At 41.9% G+C, this 27,985-nt stretch overlaps 1 protein-coding gene across 2 annotated transcripts; it reads left to right on the forward strand.

Annotated features, from left to right (window-relative positions):
• The first annotated feature begins 263 nt into the window (after nucleotides 1-263).
• Nucleotides 264-27,973, forward strand: LOC127001210 (protein SERAC1-like). 2 transcript variants are annotated; one of them, XM_050865434.1, is made up of 15 exons: nucleotides 264-518; nucleotides 4,016-4,133; nucleotides 7,755-7,813; nucleotides 8,266-8,318; nucleotides 8,505-8,597; nucleotides 10,498-10,732; nucleotides 12,054-12,191; nucleotides 13,938-14,104; nucleotides 14,569-14,707; nucleotides 17,192-17,333; nucleotides 18,170-18,329; nucleotides 19,699-19,846; nucleotides 20,699-20,848; nucleotides 22,693-22,759; nucleotides 27,815-27,973. In XM_050865434.1, exons 2-15 carry the CDS (start codon nucleotides 4,084-4,086, stop codon nucleotides 27,873-27,875), a joined length of 1,662 nt encoding a protein of 553 aa, XP_050721391.1. In that variant the 5' UTR covers nucleotides 264-518; nucleotides 4,016-4,083; the 3' UTR covers nucleotides 27,876-27,973. The 2 variants fall into 2 exon arrangements, with proteins under 2 accessions (XP_050721391.1, XP_050721390.1); XM_050865433.1 differs by having other exon boundaries at nucleotides 296-518; nucleotides 18,170-18,368.
• The last annotated feature ends 12 nt before the right edge of the window (nucleotides 27,974-27,985 follow it).

The raw sequence follows: 27,985 nt of genomic DNA on the forward strand, positions 1-27,985 counted from the left end.
GTAACACGATTGACTCCTTCAAAAATAAGCTCGACCGTCACTTCCTTCAACTTAATATCAACTAGAGTAGAAATGCAACGTTTTGGAGTCTTCTGATTAATGTAAAATCACTTAGGTTTAAGGACAGACCACCAAGTCTGGACCATGGGGTCTGTGTGGTCTGATTTTCTATGTAAATCTATGTAAATCTCTCTCTCTCTCTCCAATGCGTTCTTCATGACATCCGTGTTCCTATAGTGGTTATCATGCCTAGCTACGAATACCATCTATCATTATCTACCTTTTATTTTAATTTAATGTGAACCCGAGCAAAAAGCGGCTTCTTATCAGACCAAGGGACCAGACCGAGAGTCCGAGACCAAGACCAGCTGATCACCCGGGGCCATCACTCAGCCGGGCACCAAATCTTCCCTATTTCCCGCGTTTCCAGGCCGAGGAAGTGCAATAGAGAGTGTGGCCTGATGAAAGAAGGTCTGAAGGTGACGTGATGGAGCGGATCAGCACGTGACGACGCCCAGGTAATGTATAAACGTGCGATATATGTGTCCCGTCCCCGGTGGCTGGCTGCCCGTGTGTCATCCAGTAGAGTTCAGCGGTGTCATTTTGAACATGTATTATTTGCTTGTCTTTGTTGTGTGACGCTTGTTGGTGTAGAGACTTTTGTGATGCCTGGAGGGAAGGGAAAGGAAGAGGAGAAAGGGAGGATAAGAGAGAAAGGATGAATGACAGAGAGGAAGAAAGAAAGGATGGAGAGAAAGGGAGAGGATGACAGAGAGGAACAAAGAATGGATAAAAAGAGGAAAAGGAGGATGACAGAGAGGAAGAAAGAATGGATGGAGAGAAAGGGAACGGATGACATAGAGGAAGAAAGAATGGATGGAGAGAAAGGGAGAGGAAGAAAGAAAGGATGGAGAGAAAGGGAACGGATGACAGAGGAAGAAAGAATGGATGGTGAGAAAGGGAGAGGAAGAAAGAAAGGATGAAGAGAAAGGGAAAGGATGACAGAGAGGAAGAAAGAATGGATAAAAAGAGGAAAAGGAGGATGAAAGAGAGGAAGAAAGAATGGATGGAGAGAAAGGGAAAGGATGACAGGGAGGAAGAAAGGATGGACAGACAGGGGAAAAGGAGGATGACAGAGAGGAAGAAAGAATGGATGGAGAGAAAGGGAAAGGATGACAGAGAGGAAGAAAGAAAGGATGGAGAGAAAGGAAAAGGATGACAGGGAGGAAGAAAAAATGGATAAAAAGGAGAAAGGGAGGATGACAGAGAGGAAGAAAGAATGGATGGAGAGAAAGGGAAAGGATGACAGAGAGGAAGAAAGAATGGATGGAGAGAAAGGGAAAGGATGACAGGGAGGAAGAAAGAATGGATGGAGAGAAAGGGAAAGGATGACAGAGAGGAAGAAAGAATGGATGGAGAGAAAGGGAAAGGATGACTGGGAGGAAGAAAGAATGGATGGAGAGAAAGGGAAAGGATGACAGGGAGGAAGAAAGAATGGATGGAGAGAAAGGGAAAGGATGACAGAGAGGAAGAAAGAATGGATGGAGAGAAAGGGAAAGGATGACAGGGAGGAAGAAAGAATGGATGGAGAGAAAGGGAAAGGATGACAGAGAGGAAGAAAGAATGGATGGAGAGAAAGGGAAAGGATGACAGGGAGGAAGAAAGAATGGATGGAGAGAAAGGAAAAGGATGACTGGGAGGAAGAAAGAATGGATGGAGAGAAAGGAAAAGGATGACAGAGAGGAAGAAAGAATGGATGGAGAGGAAGGGAGAGGATGACAGGGAGGAAGAAAGAATGGATAAAAAGGAGAAAGGGAGGATGACAGAGAGGAAGAAAGAATGGATGGAGAGAAAGGGAAAGGATGACAGGGAGGAAGAAAGAAAGGGAAAGGATGACAGGGAGGAAGAAAGAAAGGATGACAGGGAGGAAGAAAAAATGGATAAAAAGGAGAAAGGGAGGAAGAAAGAAAGGATAAAAGAGGAAAGGATGGAGAGAAAGGGACAACAAAAGGGAAAGGATGAGAGAAGGGGAAGAAAGAAAGGGTTAAAAGGAGGAAAGGATATAGAGAAAGGGAGGAAAAAAGAGAAGGGATTTCAGAGAAGGAGAAAAAAAAGGATTAAAAGGAGAAAAGGATGGAGGGGAAGAAAGGATGGAAGGACATATGGAGGAAGGGAGAGGGAGAGATAATCCTGTAAGTTAGGTATTAAAAAAAGCACACCTCTCCCAGGCTTTTCTCATTTGATAGTTTGTAAGGCCTTTTATGTGTTTTGAAGCATCATTTGTTGTGCAGTTCTTAACCCGTCCGCTGCGATTGGCACGGATTCCGCCTTCACTGGTAGCCTGGTAACATGTACTCCCAGGTCTTTCTCTGCCTCTGTGGTGGATAGTGGAGTGTTTCCCATGTGGTATTGGTATGCTGGATTTTCCCTCCCAAGGTGCATGACTTTACATTCTTCTTCATTGAATTCGAGCAGCCACTTCTTGTTCCATTCATGTAGCTTGGTGATGTCTTCTTGTAGGAAATCTGCAGTCAAGGGGTTGGGGGAGGAAGAGCTAACGATAGAGGGAGCAGAAAAATTTGCAGTGACACATCAAGCATCACTGAAGCAAATGGCAATCTCCGAGGATGGCATGCAAGAGATAGTGCTTTAACCCGGTAGCAGCGGGGATCATGTTTCTTAATGGTCCCTCCGAGCGAGAAAAATGAGAAAAAATCACCCCTCACACAAACCATTTCGTAATATATATCAAAGCATTTCTGATCAGATTATGTATCATCTATTTTGGGGGGTTTATATCGTGGCACAAATTTGGCCCGTCGCTGCTACACTGTAAAGCCACAAATTTGGCCCGTCGCTGCTACACTGTAAAGCCACAAATTTGGCCCATCGCTGCTACCGGGTTAAACAGCTCTATATATCAAGAGGAGAGTATCGATACACCTCTCCTTCTGAAACTGACCTCTTTTGGCCACTCTTCTGAACTCATTTTATAGGGGTAGTGATTAGTAGGCTTTTTTTTCTCATTATTTTTTTTGCCCTTGAGCTGCTTCCTTTACTGTAAAAAAAAGACTGAGTGGGCAACTTTCATCTCACTTCGTTACAAATAGTGGACACTGATCCAGCCATTGACAAAACCAGGGGTGTGGAGTCGGTAGAGTCGGCTACTTTTGATCGGAGTCGGTAAAAATGCCCCCGACTCCGACTCCTTAACGTAATCATTTATCGTGTAATGTAGTTGTGAAGTTTTTTTCTTTTACATTATCTAGATGTTGTCTATATAGAGTACACGTAATTCGGATGTAAATACATGTAAGAAAAAGGACCTCAGGAGAGTCTACCAGCACTACAGGCAGCATCTAAGAAAAAAAGAAAGAAAAAAAGATTTGCAATAGAGGGGGAGGGGCGTGGGGGTCGGAGTCGGAGTCGCAACTTTAGAATTTCCCGGAGTCGGAGTCGAAAAATTTTACCTCCGACTCCACACCCCTAGACAAAACCCACCCTCTCTGTTATTTCTATATCACAGTAGAGGGATTATGCTTGTATTGTGTTGTGCATGAAGATTTCTGAAGTTGATTCTGTAATGTAATCTGATGGTAATGGTTGTTTTATCCCATCTGAGAGTCCTGTCATAAGTACCTTCGCTTTTTACGTCATATCCTGAAGGAATAATGCTTGCTATGTACTGAAATTAATTTAGAAACATAAACAGTAACATTGATCTTATTTAGCTTATGAGCCTCTAGAGCAGTTGTTCTTAAACTTTTTACCACCATGCCCCCTCCAGGGATAGGTCTTTCCCTCCACACACCCTTTGCATGTTAGCCCATGGTCTTAAGATAAAACAAATCTTCCAACAACAGAAATTCCGACTTTTCCCCCAAGGCTCATGTCCCTTGTCGAAATAATACCACCCCCAAGTTTAATAACCACTGCTCTGGAGGGTTATAAATTGTTGGAGAACCTTACACAGCTTTCAGGAAGACACGACGTAGATCTTTCCATGTTGTTTCAGGGCCGTAGTGATGGAGATTCAAGCGACTGAGACCTCACCCTCTTCTCAGCTGCTGCAGGAAGCTTAAAATGTTGTCCCGAGTGGGTAGCAAGCTTGGTACTGGTGCTGCTCTCTTGATGTATGTTTATATCTTCCAGTATGCTATACACTAATGCAAATAGTATCTGGGGATTGGCAGAGTAGTGTGGATTCCTTTTGAGTAGTTGAACACTTCTTTTTTCAACACTGGAGCATTAATTAGTGCTGTAGTGGTAATTATCAAACTCATCAAGTGTATGAGATTCTTTTCCCTAGTATTAAACTTTTCTCAGTAGGATATAGAAGGCCCTCAGCTTAACCCAGTAGCAGCGGGGATCATGTTTCTTAATGGTCCCTCAAAGTGAGAAAAATGAGAAAAAATCATCACTCACACAAACCATTTGATAATATATATCAAAGCATTTGTGATCAGTTTATGCATCATCTATTTTGGGGGGTTTATATCATGGCACAAATTTGGCCCATCGCTGCTACTGGGTTAAGAAAGGGGAAACACGCCACTCAAGGGAAAAACGATTTTATATCCGATTCCATTATATTTCCCCTTCCTCTGCATGCCTCCACAGACTGGGAGTACAGTTAAAGATCTTCAAAAAGTCTGTGGATAGAGAGTTGAATCAGACATCAAACTATTTTATGTCTCATTCCAGTATTTACACTTTCCTCTGCATGCCTCCACAAACTACAAGGTTGAAGGTCTCTGCAAAAAAGCCTGTGAATAGAGGAAGCGTGAAAATAGTTGAATCAGACTTTAGCGAGAAGAATACTTAGAGGTCTCAGTAAACAAGGCTTTATTCTGCTGAAGTGTTGCCAGGAGGAAGGATGCAGGCTGACTGAATGCCTGAGCTGAGGGCCAGAGCTAAGTGCATGATGGAAATAAAAGATTCTCATAACATAAACTAAGCAATGAACAGATCTGCATGTACTGAAGAGTCTAGTGAAATGTAGTACACTTTTCAGTACTTCAGTTCCCTCCCAGTAATACTTTCCCTCATTCCCTCCAGCACTGATGCTTTCCCGGCACAGAATAGCCCAAAATCATTCCCTGTGATCAATGTAGGTGCTTTTTCAGAATCCTTTCCTTGGCGTACTGGACGATGCCGAGGCTTGTTCCATGTTGCAGGGGCCAGAGTGTGCACTGAAAAGCTGACCTGAAGCATTGTCCCTTGATCAGTGTTACCAGATTATCGTACTCATCATCATCATCATCATTGTTGTTTAAGTCAGTAACAGTGGGGATCATGTTTCTTAATGGTCCCTCTGAGCGAGAAAAATGAGAAAAAATCACCCCTCACACAAACCATTTCATAATATATATCAACGCATTTGTGATCAGATTATGTATCATCTATTTTTGGGGGTTTATATCATGGCACAAATTTGGCCCGTCGCTGCTACTGGGTTAACGTCCATATTTTCCCATTCAAGGTGGGGTTGGACGGGCAATGACTCTCCTCCACATCTGTTGATCTTGTGCCATATATTCCTCTATTCCCAATATATTCGTATCCTCCATCACACATCTGCTCCACTTTTTCTTAGGCCTTCTCACTGGCTGTCATCCCTCAACTCTCATCTCCACCTCATTTAACATGCCCCCCTCTGCCCTTTTCACATCTCCAAACCATCTCAATCTTCTCTGCCTCAATTTAACCCAGTAGCAGCGACAGGCCAAATTTGTGGCTTTACCGTGTAGCAGCTACGGGCCAAATTTGTGCCATAATTTTAACCCCCCAAAATAGATGATACATAAACTGATCACAAATGCTTTGATAACTATTATGAAATGGTTTGTATGAGGGGAGATTTTTTCTCATTTTACTCGCATAGAGGTACCATTAAGAAACATGATCCCAGCTGCTACTTGGTTAACACGCCACCCTCTGCCCTTTTCACATGTCCAAACCATCTCAATCTTCTCTGCCTCAATTTAACAGAAAGGTCCTCAACCCCACATATCTCCGCCACTTCACTGCTTGACCTTCCATCGTACTTATTGCATTGTATATTCCAGTTTCTGACATGTAGCTTTTTTTTTTGCAGTATAGAAAGCAACTCAAGGGCAAAACAAATGAAAACAAAAAAGCCCACTAAGCACTGCATCTATAAAGAGTGAGAGGTCAGTTTGAGATGGAAGGTTGTCTTGATATTGAATAAAAAAACATCAGTAATTAAGTTTGAACAATAACTCTAATTGAATATCATTATTTGTGTGAGTACGACAGTTTTGGGTCCGATACCGAGAAATCCAATGTTCTGAGTACGCTAATCTGGTAACGCTGCCCGTGATGCTTCCAAGACCAAAACATAGTGAGGGTTTTATTCCAGGATCCTTTACATGGAATTGTGCAGCATACTTCATTGGTTCAGCCTTAACCCGGTAGCAGTGGGGATCATGTTTCTTAATGGTCCCTCTAAGCGAGAAAAATGAGAAAAAATCACCCCTCACACAAACCAGTTCATAATATATATCAAAGCATTTGTGATCAGATTATGTATCATCTATTTTGGGGGGTTTATATCATGGCACAAATTTGGCCCGTCGCTGCTACATGGTAAAGCCACAAATTTGGCCCGTCGCTGCTACATGGTAAAGCCACAAATTTGGCCCGTCGCTGCCACACGGTAAAGCCACAAATTTGGCCCGTCACTGCTACACGGTAAAGCCACAAATTTGACCCGCCGCTGCTACACGGTAAAGCCACAAATTTGGCCCGTCGCTGCTTCCGGGTTAAATGGTTCAAACAAAAGAATGAGCAATGCACTGATTTTATTTTCATTATGACCCTAAAAATAGAAAACGATAGCCTTTATTCCCCTGCACTAATTGCTTTCACAACAATATGGCATAAAAGAGAAATGGGTATGGACAATTTTTTTTTTCCAAATTTTCAACAATATTCATGTATGGCTTATCTGAATGTTCATCTAAAAGTTGTAGTGGAGGGACTCAGCTCTTAAAAATTTCCCTCCCTGTGTTCCCTCTTAGTGCATTGAATCAGTGTGGCATGCAGTGATATTATAAATGACCTTGTTTAGTTAGGTGTGTCTATACTGATTGTTTTCTCAGGCACAGTCACCACAGAAATGATCCACAGCCTTCAGTGTCTTGATTGAAGTCAGCCGTACAAATTCCACCCAAAATCTCACAACCGAGAGAGCCCGGGTTCAATTCCCAGGCGGAGTGGAAAAATATGGGCGGCTTTTCTGGTACCCTATGCCCCTGTCCACCCAGCAGTGAATGGGTACCAGGTATTAATTGGGGGTTGTGTCCTGTCTCCTGGGATCTGTTCCCTTCTATAATTCCTTCCCCTTCCATCTCTCTCCGGCATATGACCACAAATGTTGCGGCGACTAAACGAAACTTTCCTTTCCACCCAAAATCGACTTCTCTTCCGGCCTCTCGTTCTGTTTTCTTTTGTCAAAGGAGCGTCTAGCGGGTTTTTTTGTTGCTCTTTTTGTTTTTGGCCCTTGAACTGCCTCCCTTGCTGTAAGAAAAAAAGACTTAGAATGGGAGTCACTTGATGGGAGAAGCAGCTCCTGTCTTCTCTGCACAAAACTCCAAATGACTCACGGCTTGGGTGGCAGACTTTTACATCACATTTCTACTGAACATGGATATACATATTGTAGTGACTGCACCCAATAGTGAGTGGTGTTGTGGGATGTGTGACACTGGAGTAACCTTGAGTCTTTGCAGAGGAGGTGCTGTGGGTCACCTGCTGAAGAAACACCATGAGAGTGCCCAGCAGAAATCAGGTGTGTATATTAGTACTGACCTGTCTTTTGGTCACTCATCTAAACTATTATAGTATTTTTATAGTGGCAGTGTTTTGTGGCCTTTTTTTTTCTCATTATTATTTTTTCTTTGCCTTTGAGCTGCTGCCTTTACTGTAAAAAAAGTATTAACCCGTTAGCAGCGACAGGCCAAATTTGTGCCATGATAAAGACCCCCAAAAATAGATGATGCATAAACTAATCACAAATACGTTGATACATATTATGAAATGGTTTGCGTGAGTTATGATTTTTTCTCTCATGATCCCCGCAGCTACCGGGTTAATGTTACTTTTACAAATCGTTAATCAAGCTGATTTTGAATGGCTTATCTCCTTGTGCCCTCAGGAGTGTTGTTGTAATGATAGAAACAAGTGAGGACTGAGCCACATGACATGTAGATAGGTTTAAATGTATACTTTTCTTTCTTGCAGAGTCTTCCGATGAGCTGAACAACAAGAAAGCTGTCTTAACATATCAAAATGAGGTGAGAGATTGTGAAAATTTTGTTCAGAAATAGGTCACTCACTCCTCTTGCTGTGTGTTTCTGACTCACACTAAATGATAATGCAGAAGTGCCTTGCTTCTGATTTTTTTTTGTTTAATTTTGACTCGAGAATTAAATTTAATGGTCTGCATTTTGACTGACTTGCGTATTTCTCTCCTATTAAAGATCAACAGGACTCTCCACAAGATACATTTGGGGCTCAAAGAGTTCTCCCCAAGTTGTGGCACAAAACATAGCATTGCAGCATTCTACACAAAGGTCAGTTGGTAGACTTGTGTGAGATGGTGTTGGGGTTATATGCCAGGCGGTGTGTGGGGTGTGATATGAAGGCCTCACATTGTTGCATGACCTCAGCAGTTTGTGTAGTGGCAGGGGTTGAGAGAGACAATCAACTCCCTTTTCTGCTTTATTCCGACTGATTCCTTCACACTTAGCAGGTCAAGACGTCAAGTACCCTGAAGCTCCGAAGCACACACACACACACACACCAGTGAAAACGAAACATTATCAACAACAATCGTCAAGACTCAGGGCATGAAACAAGCATCTCTTAATACAATAACAAATGGCATTTACTCGGCAATTGCACTCACACCACAGTTTGCACCACTGAGGGACCCTGATGTGGGCTGTGGGTGTGCTTTTATGTGTGTGTACAGAAGCTTGGATCACCGTACAAGCATGCTGTGTTTGGACATTATTGATTGGTGAGAGACAGTTAGCTCTTTGTTATTCTGCAGTTTCCATCATCCAGCAGTGTCTAATGCAAAGTTACGTTACTGATATATTGGTAATGCTATCTCAGTAAGTTCGTCTGAATGGGTTTATCATTTCACAACTTCCCGTCATCACTGGATTTTCAGTATATTTTGCAGGATCAACAAATACTTTCAATGCAGGATTAGGTGGTTGTGTAATGTTTCCTATGAAAAGATATACCTTTATTAACTCGTCCGCTGCGATTGGCACGGATTTGGCCTTTACTGGTAGCCTGTTTGCATATAGTCCCATGTCTTTCTCCTCTTCTGTGGTTGATAGTGGAGCGTCTCCCATGTGATAATGGTGTGCTGGATATCCCCTCCCAAAGTGCATGACTACATTTTTCTTCATTGAATTGTAGCAGCCAGTTTTTGCTCCATTCCCGTAGCTTCGTTAGGTCTTCTTGTAGGAAATCCGCAGTCAAGGGGTTAAAAATACTAACCCTATGTTTATTTTAGCTGCTTAAAGGTTTGGTTATTCCTTAGCAGGGCGTACTAAACCAAAGCAAAAGTATCATGAATGTTTGAACTAATTTTTCATATATCGTTGTAGAAACTTGATTGTACAAAAAGATGTGATAACCAGAGTATTGGAAAAAATCTAAGCATGACTTCCATTATATAGCATTAGGAAAGTACGTATTATAAGGTATCAAACAAGTCTTCACAGTGTCTTGCACATGAGCATTTGTAATTTCTTGTAAAATATTTCAATCTGTGAGGCTTCTTTTGATAATCTGAGTATCCAAAGTATTTAATTTGACAAAGATTTTTACTTCCATGAATATATGCTCTTTACAGTACTCATACAAAAGAAGGGGCAAGGAGCTGGTGGCACTGGGAATGTGAGATATTTGTGTTTTCATGAGTAGCTGTATAAATTCCTTCCGAGTTAACTGAATAAGCTCGTTCTTGTTCTTTTATTCTTTTGTTGGAGTAGCGTCTAGTGGGCTGCTATGTTGCCGTGTGTGGTTTTTGGCCTTGAGCTCCTCCCATGCTGTAAAAAATAAACAAATAAGTAAAAATCAAAGAATTACCATATAGACAGGCAAAGATATAGGAAGTAGTTCTGCCAGAGAGTTTTTGCCTCTTTGTCCTGCCCTGTACTCTTATTCAGGACCAGGAAATTGTGGTATGTAGTGATAATTTCTCACTATAATTTACAGTTTTGAGGAAATAATGTGTGTATCGTGTATGTAGGCTTGAAGCACCCTTGTATATACCTCACTTGGATGGCTGAATATATGTTTAAGTTTCATGTCTTTTAATTGCTTTCTTCAGATTGCAAAGCTAGAATGTCAACAGAGAGTCTTTAATAGCCTTGCAGGACCCCTTCCCCTGTATATACCTCAATGGGAGTTCTTGGATATTTTAGTTTAGTATCTTTTAAATTCCTCCAGATTGCAAAGCTACAATGTCAACAGTACCTAGCGCACCAGAAAGAGGAGGTTGGTGGTGGCCTGAAAGTGTGGCTGTCAGAGTGGGAGGGTGAAGCTGAATGGGTAGACACAGTAGATTTCTGGCCCCCTCCACCCCCTCGGTCTGCCTCCACACCATCCCTCTCGGCTGCCCTGCGTTCCAGCGTGAAGGCCCTCTGGTACATTAGCTGCTGCGAGGACTTCTGTAAAGAGAACTGTATGGATCTTTTATGTAGTTTGCAGTATGTATGAAGTATTCCTCATATATTTCTTTGCTTATTGACTTCATTAATGTAGTCCGTCTTCTCACATTCTCGGGGTTGGACTTGTGATGATCCTCCTCCGTCTTGCTCGGTCCACGGCTAATCCTTCCTCAGTTTCTTGTTGCACTGTTCCTCTCCATGTTCTTCTTGGTCTTTCAACTTCTTTCCAGGTATCTTCATTTCCTCCACCACTCAGCATTCCACCCTCTGTCTCTTCTCTCATCATCATCATCATCATTTCATCGACACCTGGTCCTAGGAGCTTCCACCAGGGGATGGCCACGGCAGAAGAGTTTCCATCTTTCTCTATCCAGACACTCCCTCCTTGCCTACTCAAAGTTTCTCAAAGATCTTTCCCCCTCTCCCTAATGTACTCTTGCACCCAATCCCTCCATTTCACTGGAGGTCGTCCTCTAGCATTCCCTCCCTCTGTCTCACTCTTATACACCCTTCTGGTCATCTTACTCTCCTCCATTTGCTCCATGTGGCCAAACCACTTTAAAGTCTGTCGCTTCACTTCTTCTACCACTCCACACTTCTTCCCTTTACCCCTGTGACACATTCCAAATGCTCGTACACACTTTCATTACTCATTCCATCCATTCTACTCACACCACAAGCACTCCTCAAATAACTCATTTCCACTGCCTGCACTCTAGACCTGTGACTTTCATTTCAGGCCCACGTTTCACTTGCATATGTGAGGGTTGGTACTATTATTGTATTTCTCAAATCCCTCTTTACCTTCATGCTCACACTTTTGCCATTCATGATTCGTCCCAAAGACCCTACCACCCTTCTTCCTTGCAGTGCCCTTTCTCTTACCTCTCCCTCCATACCACCATGCTTACACATAACTGATCTAAGGTACTTAAACTCATTGACCTCCTCCATTTCTTCACCTTTCAACCATTGCAACCTTCTATGTCCCTTTTCTCACATGTCCCAACCATTGCAACCTTCTCTGTGTCACTCTCCTCTGTATGTCTTTCAAACCACATCTCACATATTTATTATTATTTGTATATTTGAGCATGAACATTTGCTGATGCCCATTTCTTTTGCATGATTGTTTTTATGTATATTTGTTATAGCAGAAGCTTCATATGTAATGGGAATTTTGATAATTGATTTGTTGTATGAATGATCTCCGTATAAGTTCATCCTTTTTAGTTTCCATCATGTATAGAACAGAAAGTTTGCGATGAAAAATGTAAAAAAGATGTGAAGGAGAAATTTAATTACCGCAAAGTTGTTATTTCTGTTCTCTTCCAGATGTTTTCAGCCATGACGTGATGAAGAGTCTGAAGGTTGTGATAGAGAGAGGTGACGCCAAGGCAGCTCCCATGGCCCTCAAGGTGGTGGCCAACGTGGCAGTCCATCAGGAGAAGCACCAGCTGATCCATGACACAGGTAATGTATCCATCATTAGGTTCTTGTGTGTGTGTTATAACTGGTGCTGATATAAGGCTCTCGTTTGTGTGTTACTGGTGCTGATATTTCATGATCTTGATCTTGATGTCACAGGTGGCTTGGGATTTCTCCCCAGCCAGGCCTTTGTATCGGCAGCTCATTTCAAAAAAAAAAAAAAAAAAAAAAAAAAAATTGCAGAAAGTCTGTGTTCTTCTCGGGGCAAGGTATCATTCCCTACATCTTGCACGCCACATGCTCTCCAAGAACGTTTTCACTGCCTCAATCACTCATCCATTCGTCTCTCTGCTCAGCCCCAGCAGCAGCACCATCCACTCCCTTCCAGTCCTTCCATTCACTCCACGTCTCATCGCACTCAGAAACACATGCATCATCTTCGTTCTTTCTCTGTCATATTTCTTGCATTCCAGCACTACATGCTGCACAGTCTTGTCCACACCCCTGTCACACATCTGGCACACTTTGCTGCGGGACTCAGACCATCTATAGTTCCTTGCATTCACATCCAGACATTGCGCTCTAGCACGGAAAAGATCACCTCCCAGGCTTCCCTCATACCACACCTCACACTTTGGGGCCTCTTCTCCCTGTACCAGTCAAGGGTTTCCTTTCTTTCCATCTCATTCTTCCACTTGCTCAATCCCTCATCTTTAACTGCCATATCTATCGCATTCTTCCACTTTCGTACATCCCACTCAAACCCCTCTCCATTGCTGTTTGTTATTCTCCATTCAAACACATTCTGCCTATCTTCAAAGGGTCGGTACACCCACCTACTTAGCGCAACATTCCTGTCATTCACATTTATTCGCCCATTTGCCATCTCTTATATTCCACAAGTATACTTTTCTTGCAAATCTTGCATCCTCCATTTGTTCCAGTCTCACTTTATACCTCAAGGTTGCCTTCACTAGTTTTTCCCAAAAAGTGCTCCATCCCATGTCACCCCTAAGAGCCTTTACTGCCACAAACCTTGGTGCATTCAGTGCCATTCTTGCTGCCCTATTCTGCCCCACTTCCAGTTTCTCTATCTCACTCTATAGGAGTATAAATGAGAAAGTGTGGTGTAAGAGTACTGTTTATTCAATTCACTTACATTTTTCTTACCTTTCTATTTTGTATTCTGTTTTCACCTGGATACATCATAATGTGTCAAAATCACATCAGTTAAAAGTAATAAAAAGGTGAGCAGAGAAATACATATACATAAAGAAAGTAAAGAACATCTGATAAATGGTTCTCATGGCTGTCCAAACCCATTGTCACATATACTAATGATGTCTCCCAAGCCTAAATGTGAGGCAAGAAGTGGTTTTCAGGTTTTAAAAAAATCTGTAACCTGCTATAATGGACTAAGCCAACTCATTCTTGCTGTCTATTCTAATGTGAGAGGAGAAAGAGCTGTCGGTGAGGTGTTATGAGCTGTCAGAGGTGTTATGAGCTGTCAAAGAGGTGTTATGAGCTGTCAAAGAGGTGTATGAGCTGTCAAAGAGGTGTTATGAGCTGTCAAAGAGGTGAAAGAGCTGTCAAAGAGGTGTTATGAGCTGTCAAGAGGTGAAAGAGCTGTCAAAGAGGTGTTATGAGCTGTCAAAGAGGTGTTATGAGCTGTCAAGAGGTGTTATGAGCTGTCAAAGAGGTGTTATGAGTTGTTGAGAGGTGTTAGGAGGTGCTGGGTTAGTTTTTATGAGTAAGGAATATCTTTGTAACAAAATAAACGCTTACCCTCAGGACTGGTTGATGTTCTCGCATCTTCTGCCGACCACCATCACCCGTTTGTCTTCCTCCCGGCCTGGCGAGCGCTGCACAACTTGAAGGCGAGGAGAAGCAATGCCTCAAAATGCACGGAGGTCTACATGGAGGGGGTCTATCCTTTTGCACTGCCTGATGACGCTGAGGTGAGGCTAATGGAAATAGACAGTGTTTTCAGTATGGTAGCAAGGGTTGGTGTAGGTTAGGGAAACAGTCTTGATCCATAGCAAAACACACTGACTTAAAATGCACCGAGGTTTACATGGAACGGGTCTATTGCTTGTGCTGCCTGATGACGCTGAGGTGAGGTTGACAGAAATATACAGTGTTTTCAGTATGGTAGCAAGGGTTGGTGTCGGTGAGGGAAACAGTCTTGACTCATAGCAATACACTGACATAAAATGCACGGAGGTCTACATGGAGGGGGTCTTTCCCTTTATGCTGCCTGATGACGCTGAGGTGAGGCTGACAGATTGATTATGCTCGATTGATACCATGCAGACTTTTTAATGTGGTAGCAGATGGGCCAAATTTGTGGCTTTACTGTGTACAGCGACGGGCCAAATAGTATATGTTTTCACACTTCTCTGATTTTCTTGCTTGAGGGCAGCCCAGACCCCTGCTGGACATAGTGTTGGTGCATGGCATTGAGGGGGGCGTGCCCTGGACCTGGAGGCAGCAGGACAAGGATGCACACCGGCCACGCCTCCCCCACAGTCTGCGCAGGAAGCTTCACACACTCACAGAAGGTATGGCGGGTTCCTCTCATTTGCCCTCTGTTTGCCTTCTGTAGTGGGAAATACGTGGGATGTAAAGATGTTCAGTATTTGTTATTAGTCAGGAGCAGTAAGTAGCGGGCTTTTTTTTATGCCCTTGACCCGGTAGCAGCGGGGATCATGTTTCTTGATGGTCCCTCCAAGCGAGAAAAATGAGAAAAAATCACCCCTCACACAAACCATTTCATAATATATATCAGAGCATTTATGATCAGATTATGTATCATCTATTTTTTGGGGTTTATATCATGGCACAAATTTGGCCCGTCGCTGCTACACGGTAAAGCAACAAATTTGGCCCGTCGCTGCTACACGGTAAAGCAACAAATTTGGCCCGTTGCTGCTACCGGGTTGAACAGTCTCCTTTGCTGAAAAAAAAAATAATAAAAAAATAAAAAATCATAAAGTAGAAACATGGAGCTTCCAAAAGGCAGGATAATGTAAGCTTGTGAGGTCATCATGAGAGGTGGACAAAGTAATGTGAACTAACACACTTTCCCTTCCTGTCACAAATTAATCAGCTGCCTCCCTTCCTCTCATTTTTGCTTGCCTATTCCACTCCGCTGTGTTTTCATCTAGTGCACTTTCCTTCAAGGTTTTTATTACAGAAGTGCAAAATAAGTACACCTAATGCACTAATACATAAGTAACCATCATCTGATTTTCATTCACTCCCCTTGTATTCCACCTAGAATTGACCTAACATCTCCAGGCCTCTCGTTCTTTTATTTTGTCAGAGCATCGTCTAGCAGGCTTTTTTGATGCTATTTTCGTTTTTTGGTCTAGAGCTTCCTTCCTTAAGGTAACAGAAAATAAATACCATATTTCCTGCCATATAAGACCTTTTTTTTTTTTTAAATGATGATTTGAAGAGTCACTCTGCATCTTTAGGTTTTTGTAGGCCAAGGGTTCTCAATCTTTTCTCAGTGATGGCACCCTGAACTTATATAAACCCTTTTGTGGCACCCCTTTTTCACCCTCCCCCCTCCTCACATGAATTAACTTCTTATACACAATTGTTCCTGTTTAAATTACATACTTTAAGTAATAAATTAAAATTATTATCCATACTCAAACCAAAATTAACATACGGTACAGTACCTGCCCAAACAGAACTCATCAGTCAAATTTGATTAACTTAAGAGTTATAAATGCAGACTAACATAAAAAGAAGAAAAAAAGTGATTCAAAATTCGAGATGATCTTGTGGCACCCCTAGGCAATGTCCGTAGCACCCCAGGGTGCTGCGGCACCCAGTTTGAGAACCTCTGGCCTAGGGGTTATTGTTACTGGTATGAGACCAACACCCAAAACACATCCATGTGACACAATAGTTCCCAGATATTCCCAGAATGAAATATACTGTAGTTTGTGGCGTGTACTGAGCACTTTTTTCACTCAGAAAATGCCAAAAAGTTACCCCTGTGCAGTATATGTTGAAGGTGCAAATATTGATTGCTTTAAATAATGAATGATGTGATGCAATAGAAAAGGAAAGTGTGAATGAGCAGAAGAGCGAAGGAGGACATGTGAAGCGATAAAACCATACAGGTCACAAGAAGAAGAAGATGCACCACATGTGGGAGCCATGGCGCGGCGTGAACACGAAACACAAGACACAACACTGCCAGTCACCAGTGTGCCGGGTACCTTGGTGGTGATGGTTAAAGCAGCTAATACATGGGAACAATATTGGTGGAGCAGGGTGCTGCCTGATGTGACTGCTTGGCAACCATGGGACGGGCTTGGGCGGATTAGTCTAGAAGTATTTCTGTTGTGCAGCGGCCCAGTCAGGTAGTTTTCTGTGATGCATGTTCGAAAGAACGGAGGTCTGTGGATGACTAAAGTGTTTATTGTAAATGCATTTTTTTTCTCTGTAAAAATAACTATATTAAAACATAATATAATTGACAGAAATTAATCAACATCTATTTCTACTTGAAAGTTGGTATATGGTCCCTGAAAGTCAAGATCAAGACCAAGATTGCCCATCAAACGTAGCATCCTCGTGTGATTAGTTCTCTCAGTAGCTTGGCAAAAGTTACTGCTTGTGCACTGAGCGGCAAGTGAATCTACCAACCAACCCTTTTGTTTACCATTTCAAAGTCACGGCTGCTAGGGGTAAGAGCACTATAACTCTTCAACCAAGAATCACTTTGAACACAGAGAAGGGCACAAAGCAACATACAGTATCACTGTCATAACTGTAAGTAAGGTGGCCAAATATAATACTGCAGACACCTAAAGTTCAGGGAAAATGTGGAGTTTTTAATTTTTAAAAATATATCTTGCCAAATTATAGGTGCGTCTTATATGGCGGGAAATACAGTTGTCACTTCCTTTATATTTCAATCATCCATTCTAAATATTTCAATGTACCTAATCCTTGATAAGTAACACAGTGTAGCATGTTAAATAAAAGCAGTAAACATGTAAATAATTGTTTCTTCCTTTCAGATGTGCTCGATCAGTACATCACGTTCTGTTGGCCGCTGGACTGGCTCGTGCCTGCCTTGGGTCTGCCTGTGAGGGTCATTGCACTTGACTTCAGGGCCAGCTGGTGGAGGTGGGGATGTTCTTCACCTGAGGAGAGCATTGGGTGAGGAATGAGTCAGTTTTAAGGCTGGGGAGTGAGTGAATGTCAAGAGTGAACAAAGAGTGTATGTAAAAGAGGAAGAGGGATGGTGTCTAGATTGTTAGCTATTGGACCTTCCACTACCAGTTAGGTTTGATTTGGTTTTCTATCTGGAGAAACTTAGGGAAGGTAAACTGTGGTAACCTGGCCCTGTGTCCCGGGGTTCATGGCTGCCACAAGCTCAGTGTGACAAAGATGAGCACTGTGACCACGTGCAGCTGTAGTGTTTGCCCACAACTTGACCCACTTTCATTTCTGTGCAGTACACATTGCCCATTGTTTGAAGTATAGATTTTTAGTTATTGCATACTATTAGTACTACTTGTGATACTGTATAAGTAAATTTCAGCTTTAAATCTATCTGTTAATGATGGCCTTGCAGAAAAATATCAGTAATATTTCATGAGTTCAAATATTGTAAAATATTAGAATTAGTTTGTAGCTTTGTATGTTGTGTCAATCCATATTATGTGCCAGTAAATGCTGCTCCTTACGTCTTAAATCTGATATGCCACTCAGGTGTACCGTACCTGTATCAGATGTGCTTGCCTTGATTGGTAATATACTGGATCAACTGCAGGAGGAAGCAAAATTATAGGAACCTTTGCCAGCTGACACAAATGAACATCTTTAATTGTGAAACTGTGTTGTCTGAACATTATATCTTCATCTGTGATTACACTAGCACATGCATTAGAAGTCTCTGTCATAGCCAGAAAAGATAATTACTTAAATTTACAAAGAAAAAATAATTCTTTCTGGGACAGAAAATAGAATATACTAATTCTCATTTGTTTTAGGAAGTCACTGGCAGGACACAGCCAGGAGCTCATGGCAGGGCTGGAGGCGGCCGGGGTTGGGAGGCGGCCCATAGTGTGGATCACTCACTCCATGGGCGGCCTCCTGGTGAAGCACATGCTCATGAAGAGCCAACAGAGGAAGGACCGTAAGGAAGAGGACGTAAGGAAAGCTGCCTTGGATGAGCTGGAGTTGTGGCAGGTTTGATTGGAAATTTTTATAATGAATATTTTCACAGCTTCAAAGCCAGAATAACTTATGAACTAGGAAAGGAGGCGGCACTGACCCACCAGACACATCCACTCGCTGTGTTCGCTACAAAAGCATTGTGTATTCCTGTCTCCCAATTTATATTTGTCCGACATTTCCTTCATTATATGGACACTGTGCGCTTCAACAATGTCTTTGGTTAGTCTGTTCCATGTATCCTGTATGGAAAACAGTACTTCTTTGCCTTTTAAACAAGCCCCTTTCTCAGTTTCTTACTGTGTCCTGTTAGTTGCCTCCTCCCTTCCATCTTGATGAAATCATTTCTATCCAACACAACCATTCCACTTGTGTTCCTGTACAATGCTATCAAGTGTCCTCTTTCCCTTCTTTCTTCAAGTGTTGTTAGGCCCATCTCCACCAATCTAGTCTTGTATAACAGACTTGATAGTTCTGAAACCATCTTATTTGCAATCCTTTGAAGTGTTTGAAGTGTCCTTACGTCCTTCTTCCCGTGGGGTGACCAAACTACTGCTTCATACTCTAACCTAGGTCTAATCAATGTTGGTGTGTGTGTGTGTTTTCTGATTCATGAGAATCTCAGCATCCTTTATTCTGGTAAGAACATAAAGTGTCCACGGCAGCATTTCTTTTTTTTTCTCTGAATGTATTATTTATTCTTTTTCTTGGGAGAGACATTCTGCTGCCATGTTGCATCTTTTTCCATCTTCCACTGATATTTTCATGCTGACTGCTCCTATGAACTTGCTAACTGCATGCCTCCCTCCTCCCACAGCCCCACTGCACTCCACTTTCTACTCTGGCTCATCCCTATACTGTCCAAACCCTTATGGAAGAGTTAACCAGCACTTTTCTTTCATCCCATTTTACCGATAAACTCTGGAACAATCTTCCTTCATCTGTATTTCCTCCTTCCTACGACTTGACCTCTTTGAAGAAGAGAATATTGAGACACCTCTCCACCCAAAATAGACCTTTTAGCCACTCGTCTGTACACTTTTATGGGGGCAGTGATCAGTGTTTTTTCCTCAATTAATTTTTTGCCCTTAAGCTTCTTCCTTTTCTGTAAAAAGAAGACAAAACTGTGCTTTGCACATAATTTTCTACGTGTTTAGCAACCAAATGACTGACTGAGCTTTGTACCCAGACAAGGGTTTGTAGTGGTAAGGATGAGCAACCTTTAGTTTACCTTAAGAGGAAACAATGAATTTTATTCAAAATATAAAAAATAATAAGGCATGGATGGCAGAATGCTTCTTTAGATGATGAAAAACATGAAAATTATTGCAGTAATATATTTCAGAGTAGTAATGGAGGCTTGGCAGAGCAAACGGCAGCTGCAGTGTTCTTCAGCGTCCCCCACCACGGCTCACAACTGGCCACCACCACCACCTCCTGGCCCCTCAGCCACCTGCTGCAGCCCACCCGGGAGGTTCAGGAGATGAGAGCAGGTGAGTCAGTGGCCTGGTTAGAGCTGAGGTGCTCTCTGGCACTGGCAAACACTTCACCAAATATGTGCACCAGAGTTAGCTTAAGTCTTTGCTCTCTAAACCACCTGCCTACAAATTTTATCTTTCTCTCTCCACTTTCATCTCAAGTTTCCATTCTGGCTGATCTGCTGTTGCTGAAGCAGAAACATTGTTCTTTAAAACCTATATATGGTGTTCCATATGGCTTTGTACTATCATCTACTCTGTTTCTGTTATTAATTTATGATCTTTTCTTGAAAGTGATAGTTTCATCTACTACACCATTAACTATTTTGTATTTTTCAACATCATTTGTCAGATGATTATCTCAGCAGGAGTCACACAACTCTAGGAAAGGTACTGCAGAGTGATTAACTTCTGGCTGACCTGTTATTCCAGTGTGGGCCAGAAGGAACTTTCAAACCTTCAATGCCTCAAAACTTAATTGCTAAGCCTATCATCTTGACAGTGTTTCATAACTATCTGCTATACTTCAGTAACACTAAGCTCTTCTACATTTAACATCTCAGTCTGACCATCACTAAAAAATAATTGGAGCTTCATATCTCTTTCATGGTTGGGCATTGCTTGGTTTTCATGAATTATTTTCTCCTGCCCAGTTGGTATCTTCATACAAGAGCTTTGTCCATCCTTGCACCCAAGGCATGGAGCTGTGTCAGAGTTACAGGAAAGCGCTTCCCCTTCACGCACAACCTTTCAACTCCAACAAACTGCCACATTATATAATGGCTCTTATCTTTCTGATAGAAGAAAATGGTAATTTAAAAACATTATTTTAGCAGCTTGTTTGATTTAGTAACTTATTTTCCTCAGACAATCCACTGCTGAAAGTTATCCATGAGTCCTTCTTGAGTCTGGTGAAAGAGAAGCAAGTGGCCGTCCTGTCCTTGCTTGAGTCCCAGCCGACGCAGCACGTGGTGCCGGGGGGCTGGGAGCTGCACTTTGTCCTGCCACACCAAGCAGGTTGGTAAGGGTGAGGAGAAGCTGCTAAGAGTGCTACATTTCTTCTTACTACAAAACAATGATAGTTAATAAGAAAAGTAAAAAATATAACACATGACTTAAATGGTGTAGAGATGGTGTAACAAACAGTTCAGTCAGGAAATTTTATTCTCACTCACAAATTATCATTAGGGCATCTTGAAATTTCAGATAATCAATGTTCTCTGTTCTAGCCCATGAATTTTATTTTAAGCATCTTTAGAGAGCTCAGCTTCACGGAGTGTGATGTGCTGCCTCATGGAAATGGGATAAATCGGTTATTGCCTCTTCCTTTTAGCCTTTATGAGCAAGTTTTTGTTAAATGTCAATGTGCATATTCTCTATTTTTTTTTGTCCTTCATGTTGTTTATTTTCTTGAACTTTAAAATTTGTTGCCCTAAATGCTTTCATCATGAAGGTGGCTAAGAATTTCTCCAGTGGCTCATGCACCAAGGGTAGAAGGCTTGTTGCAGATGTGTAAATGTTACTCATACTTCAGTGTACTCCCTCAGAGTCATGCAGCAAGGGAATAGAAGTTGACAGGAATGGATAGGAAAATAGCCAAAATATTTTTTGTATATATATATATTTTCATATTTCCACAAACTTAGTGGTACATTTTCTCTTTGAGTTATACCTGGCCCAAAGGAGACATTGGTAGCATTTCTTCAGGTTAAGACCCAATGAGAGACTACTTTGCCACCCCAAGCAGTACATCTTTGGCTCCCACATAATGCACCTCCCCTTGGTAGCTGTTGTTTTAGTGATGCCACCCGTACCACCAGGAGAGGAAACAGTCATACTAAAGGCATACTTAGGCATTTGTAAGGATAGAACTGTAGTGTCTTCAGAATTTGAATGACTAAAAAAACAATTTAACAAACTTTTCATGAAGAACAAGATGCCATATCATAACTGATTACAACCAATAATGTTCAGCATTGGGGATACCAGCAAGTAGGAACACAGAATCCTAGAGACACATATTACTACTGATACAACAGTGGGGGTGCAAGAAATATACTGAAAGTGTGAAACATTGTAAACTTCAGTTAGTGTACCTTTAACCCGGTAACTGTGGGGATCATGTTTCTTAAAGGCCCCTCTAAGCGAAAGAAATGAGAAAAAAAAATCATCACTCATGCAAGCCATTTCATAATATATATCAAAGCATTTGTGATCAGTTTATGTATCATCTATTTTTTGGGGTTTATATCATGGTGAAAATTTGGCCCGTCACTGCTACACGGTAAAGCCACAAATTTGTCCCGGCGCTGCTACCGTGTTAAGCAATTTCAGTCCTGCTATTGCAGATTCTATTTAACCCGGTAGCAGCGACGGGCCAAGTTTGTGGCTCTACCATGTAGCAGTGACTGGCCAAATTTGTGCCATAATTTAAACCCCCAAAAATAGATGATACATAAACTGATCACGAATGCTTTGATATATGTTATGAAATGATTTGTGTGTGATAATTTTTTTTCATTTTCTCGCTTAGAGGGACCATTAAGAAACATGATCCCCGCTGTTACCGGGTTAATCTTAACTGGACCAGAAAACGGAAATAAAAGTAACAGCAGCATGAGCATCAAACAGAGGCGGTGCAGGGCTGGAGAGCTTGTGTCCACCAGGCAGCAAACGGGACCACCCTGTGTGCATGTTACTGAGACCTGATGCCCCTGAAGCTCCTTGTCTGAATAAACACTTTTGCAATACTAGTCAGGCTTCAACTCACCTTATACCTTATTTCCATATTACACCTCCTTATACCTCAGTTCCATCTCTTTAGTATCCCACCATTACTATTATTATTATTGTTGTTGCAGATCCAGGAGTTGGGGAGTTCCATGAGGTTGAGACAACTCACCGTGACATTTGCAAACCTCTTGATAGGTGGGTCATGAAAACACATGCCTAGTAGTAGTAGTAGTTATAATAGAGTTCTCCCTCTAGTTTTGAGTGTTCTAATTTTGCAATACGCCAATTTTGTGACCCTAAAAAATTCTCCATTGATGAAAACCTAGAGTTTTCTGCACCAGTTTTCATGTGGAGGTGTGGCAAGGTCTAGACGTCAGGCCACCTTGCTTCATGAAGCCACTGCCATTTTGATTTTCAACTTTCCATATGGCCATGTGGACACAACATCGGCAGTGGGCAAGAACTCCTATATTTCAAGAATGTGAGGAGATTTGTATGAGTGCAGGAGAAATTGAACAACAGGGGCGGAAAGTTACACAGCACGATGTTGGCCCAGGCACCGTATCTTTCTGTCCCTATTGGTCAGTTTCTCCCACACTCTATCTTATGTTCTCACACTCACAATATTGGCGTTCTTGCCTGCCGCTGATGCTGTGTCTAGCCATCTGGAATGTTGAAAAGAACAATGGCGACTGCTACATCACCACTGCTGACGCTTCATCCTTGTTTGATTTCATGTATCAGCTGAACAACTGCTTGTAGTTAAGATCAAGTTTTTATTCATTTAATATTTTCATAGAATGAAACAATCATTAATATATAACTCACAGTAGAATAAAATGCTTATTAAGAACATCATCTGGGTTCCTTGCAACTGATAAGTTTTTTTGTTTCAACACTCACGCTTCATGTCAGGTCTAGAAGAATCTTAAGGTGTACCCATGTTGTGTTTCATCTCAAGAGACAAAGATTTGGCAGGTGTTCATGAGTATGCATTGACAGTCTCAAATGGGCTCAATGTGCTGGGCACCCTTGAGGGCCCTGTAGAACTGTACGACGTCTTCAAATGTGAAACTCCAAGCTGCAAACAAGAGCATTGGAGAGTGCTTGAGATCTAGTAGTTTCGGCTTGCAGGAGACGTTGGAGAATATCGAGAAGAGTTGTGGTGCCAGGCTTGCTGGGAACCTGGACCAATATAGGGGTTTGATAGTAAGACTAAGAGCTCTCTTGAGGAGAAACAAGGAGAGGTATGTCAGGAACCTCACTAAGGATACTGAGGGCCATTTCATTGCAAATGATCTCTGACCTAACTGGGCGCTGAAGAAGCTCCTCTCTGAGTCTCCCTCGCAGGTGAACACTATCCAAACAGTAGAAGATTGCCTTGTATTAGACATAGATAGGCTGAGCAATTTGAACAGTTGTACACGGCAGACTCTCTTGAGTGAGCAGTTTCCAGTAGCTGGAATATAAATTGCAGATGCTGATCCAGCCATTGACAAAAGCCCAGCCTCTCTTAATGAAGGCAGAGGCTATGGCACGGTTGAGGGGTGGAAAGGCAGTTGGTGTTTCCAACATCAGTGTGGAGCTGCTCAAAGCTGGAGGTGAGGCCATGATCTGTGGGAGGCTGTGGTCATGAGACTCATGACTACCATATGGCAATCTGGTACCATTCCTCCAGACTAAAAACGGGAACCAGTCATCCTTATATGGAATGGAAAGGGGACCATCAGGACTGCAACAACTACTGTGGTATTACATTGCACAGTGTGCCAGGCAAGATGTTTGCTCATCTGTTGCTCATGGAGATTTGCAACCAGCTGCTGAAGCTGCAGACATCTGAGCAGTCCAGGGTTGCCTGTAAAGTCAACAACTGACCGTATCCTAGCCCTTTGTGTACTGGTGGATTGCCAACATGAGTTTCAATGTGATTGATTCCAGCTCATGTCACTCGAGAAGAGATTTGATTCAGTGTACTGTGAGACACATGATCACCTGTGACTCCACTGGATTCCTGTAAGGATTGTTGGTTTATTGACTGACCTGTATTGTAGGATTGAGAGTGAGGGGAGGGGTTGTCCAGCTTCTCTTCCATGGATGCAGGAAGGAGGTAGAGTACAGACATCATCATCATTTCATCGATGCCTACTCCTAGGAGCTCCCACCAGGGGATAGCCACGGCAGAAAAGATGGAAACTCTTCTGCTGTGGCCATCCCCTTGTGGGAGCTCTAGGAGCAGGTGTCGATGAGGTCAGTCAATAAACCAACAATCCTTAGAGTACAGACTAGACAATAAATGATCTTTGCAGGAATCTCATGAAGTCACAGGATATCCCTGAGTGCTTTGTGATGTGCTGAATCATGCACCTCCTTGAGATCCATATAGGCTACAAGCATCCCCTGCTAAAACTCTCTTTGGCATACCAGGAACGTGTGAAATGCTAGGATATGGAGTTGTCAACTTACCAGGTGTGAGCCTGGACTGTTCAGGTACCTCCAGCTTCAGAAGCTGACTGCAAATCTATATAAGTAATAGACAGGCAAGCACCTTGCCTGGCACACTGACCAGTGTATTACCACGGTAGTTGTTGCAGTCCTGAAGGTCCCCTATCCTATTCCAGATAGGGACAACCATCACCCTCTTTCAGTCAGGAGGAATGGCACCAGATTGCCTTATGACAGTCAAGACTACATGCATCCTGTGGGTCATGGCTTCACCTCCAGCTTTGAGCAGCTCTACACTGATGTTATAAAACCAGCTGCTTTTCCACCCCTCAACCCTGCCACAGCCTCTCTGACCTCATGAAGAAAGGATGGATCTTCATCAATAGGTGGATCAACATGAGCTTCTTTTAACCCAGCAGCTGAAAAATGCTTGCTCAGAGGGTTTGCCATTTACAACTGCTCAAAGTACTCAGCCCAGCAAGCCCTTCTTCCCATCAATGTCTGACTCGAGTCAGCCTTATGCTGGTCGGTTAACACTCACTTGAGAGGGAGGCTCAGAGCAGAGCTTCTTCAGGGCTCAGTAAGCAGGTTGGAACTCACTTGCATCAAAATGATCCTCAGTGTCATAAGTGAGACTCCTGGCATACCTCTCTCCTTGTCTCTTCTCAAGAGTTCTAGTCCTATGTGACAGAATCCTATATTGGTCCCAATTCCTAGGAAGCCTGGCAGGGCAACTATTCTCGATATTCTCCAGCACCTGCCCCGAGGCACCACTCCTAGATCTTGAGTGACCTGCAATGCACTCCTTTGCAGCTTCAAATATTTATCATTTGAATTTATCCCATAGCTCTACAGGTTCTCTAAGGGTGCCAAGCACATTGAACTGATTTGTAGCAGTCACTGCACACTCATGACCACATGTCAAGTCTTTCAGTCAAGATGAAACATGATAGTTATATATATATATATATATATATATATATATATATATATATATATATATATATATATATATATATATATATATAATATATAAGAAATGCAAGTAAATAGCGAAGTTTACAAACTCCGAAAAAAAAAAACAATTTAAAGGGACAAGTCACACTCACAGGCTGCCTGCTGAGAGCCAACTAAACCACGGGCAATTATCACTTCAAATTCAACAACACGAGAGAGTTGACAATTAGTTTATTTTATAGGTCTAGCTTGGATCTTTGACGCAAAAAATTTTTGACGCGATTCTGAAAGATACTTTATTTTTGGCGAATTTTTAATTTTTTTGACGCGATTCAGCATTGCAGCTCTGGTATCAAGAACCTGCAGTTCTCAATCTCCCGGATCTTGCATAATTCAGAAGGAGAGAGGTGTTGGTGTTCCAGGTACCAGAGCCATGGGGATCAAAACAACTCATGGCCATCTCTGTCAGTGCCAGTGGTGGCATTTAAGTTGCCTTTTATGAATTACGTATACCAGCGTATTCATCACTCACCATATATTGAGTAAATATCCTTTGTTAAAGAGTGGCAGCCTTCCTTGACCTCTTTCAGCAAGTGTTAATCTTTCTGGATGAACAGAAATGCTTAAATGTATTCTTAGCTTCTGTACTTGATCTTGTTCCTGAGCTTGTTCTTAGTCAAGTGGTTCTGTGGAAATAGCTGTCCAACAGAGGTATTACTTAAGTGCTGTCCAGACTGTCAGGCAGTGCCCATTGGGCATGCCTCTCTTGCTTCTTGAGCAGTGTTATTAGATGGAGCAGTTCCCGCCCGACAGGCTCCACAGTATCGAGCGGTTCTCGTGTGTTGCTGTGCATTCGACACCATCACAAGGAAGTCGTGACCATACTTCTTAATCTTGTCAATAATTCTGTGGTCCAGCCTGCTGTGTGACACTTCACTGTTAACTGCACACCAAAATCACAGCTTGCAACGACAGATGGTTGTCTTCCTCGTTCACCTACAATGAAGTTTGTATGATTACAGTGGTGCCAGTAGTAATATTTACTACAGTAGTAGTACCAATACTATCAACCCTTTCACACACCACGATGCAATTTGCGGCAAAACGGAATCATCTAAATGAGCTTTTGACTGGAATTGCGTCAAAAAAATTAAAAATTCGCCAAAAATAAAGTATCTTTCAGAATCGTGTCAAAGATCCAAGCTAGACCTATAAAATAAACTAATTGTCAACTCTCTCGTGTTGTTGGATTTGAAGTGATAATTGCCTGTGGTTTAGTTGCCTATCAGCAGGCAGCCTGTGAGTGTGACTTGTCCCTTTAATTTTTTTTTTTTTTGGAGTTTGTAAACTTCACTATTTACTTACATTTCTTTATATATATATATATATATATATATATATATATATATATATATATATATATATATATATATATATATATATATATATATATATATATATATATATATATATATATATATATATATATATATATATATATATATACACACACACACACACACACACACACAGACTCATCATTCTAACTTCAGTTGAGTGTAGACTAAATTGTAAATTACCTTGAGTGCTTCTGTGGTGCATCTTCCTTAGGGGACTTCGGCTTGGCGTCAGGTCCTCGGGGAGCCATTGCCACTGCTGCCAAAGTCTGCACAATGATGACAAAAATGTTATACAAGAAAATCAACAAGAACAGAATACTAACATAAGGAAAGAAATAAAAGAGTAATCAGTAATGGTTACTTGTTGGATTGAACATACAGTGTTCATGATTTCAAGTAAAAGCAGATGATTTGCATCGTTGTTCCTCTAATGAATTTATTTTACTTCCAGGAACAGTGACACCTTCCAGAAGCTGCTGCTCTTTTTGAAAACACACTTTCATCTAATGTAGTCAGTACAAAGATATATTGTTGATGTTTTCAAAGTGTATAATTTTGTTAAGTGATGTAAAGATTTGTTTGTTATACCAAATATATTTTTTACAAAACATAGTGTTCTTTT

Source organism: Eriocheir sinensis, chromosome 20, assembly GCF_024679095.1.
Source record: "Eriocheir sinensis breed Jianghai 21 chromosome 20, ASM2467909v1, whole genome shotgun sequence".
Lineage (NCBI taxonomy): Eukaryota > Metazoa > Arthropoda > Malacostraca > Decapoda > Varunidae > Eriocheir > Eriocheir sinensis.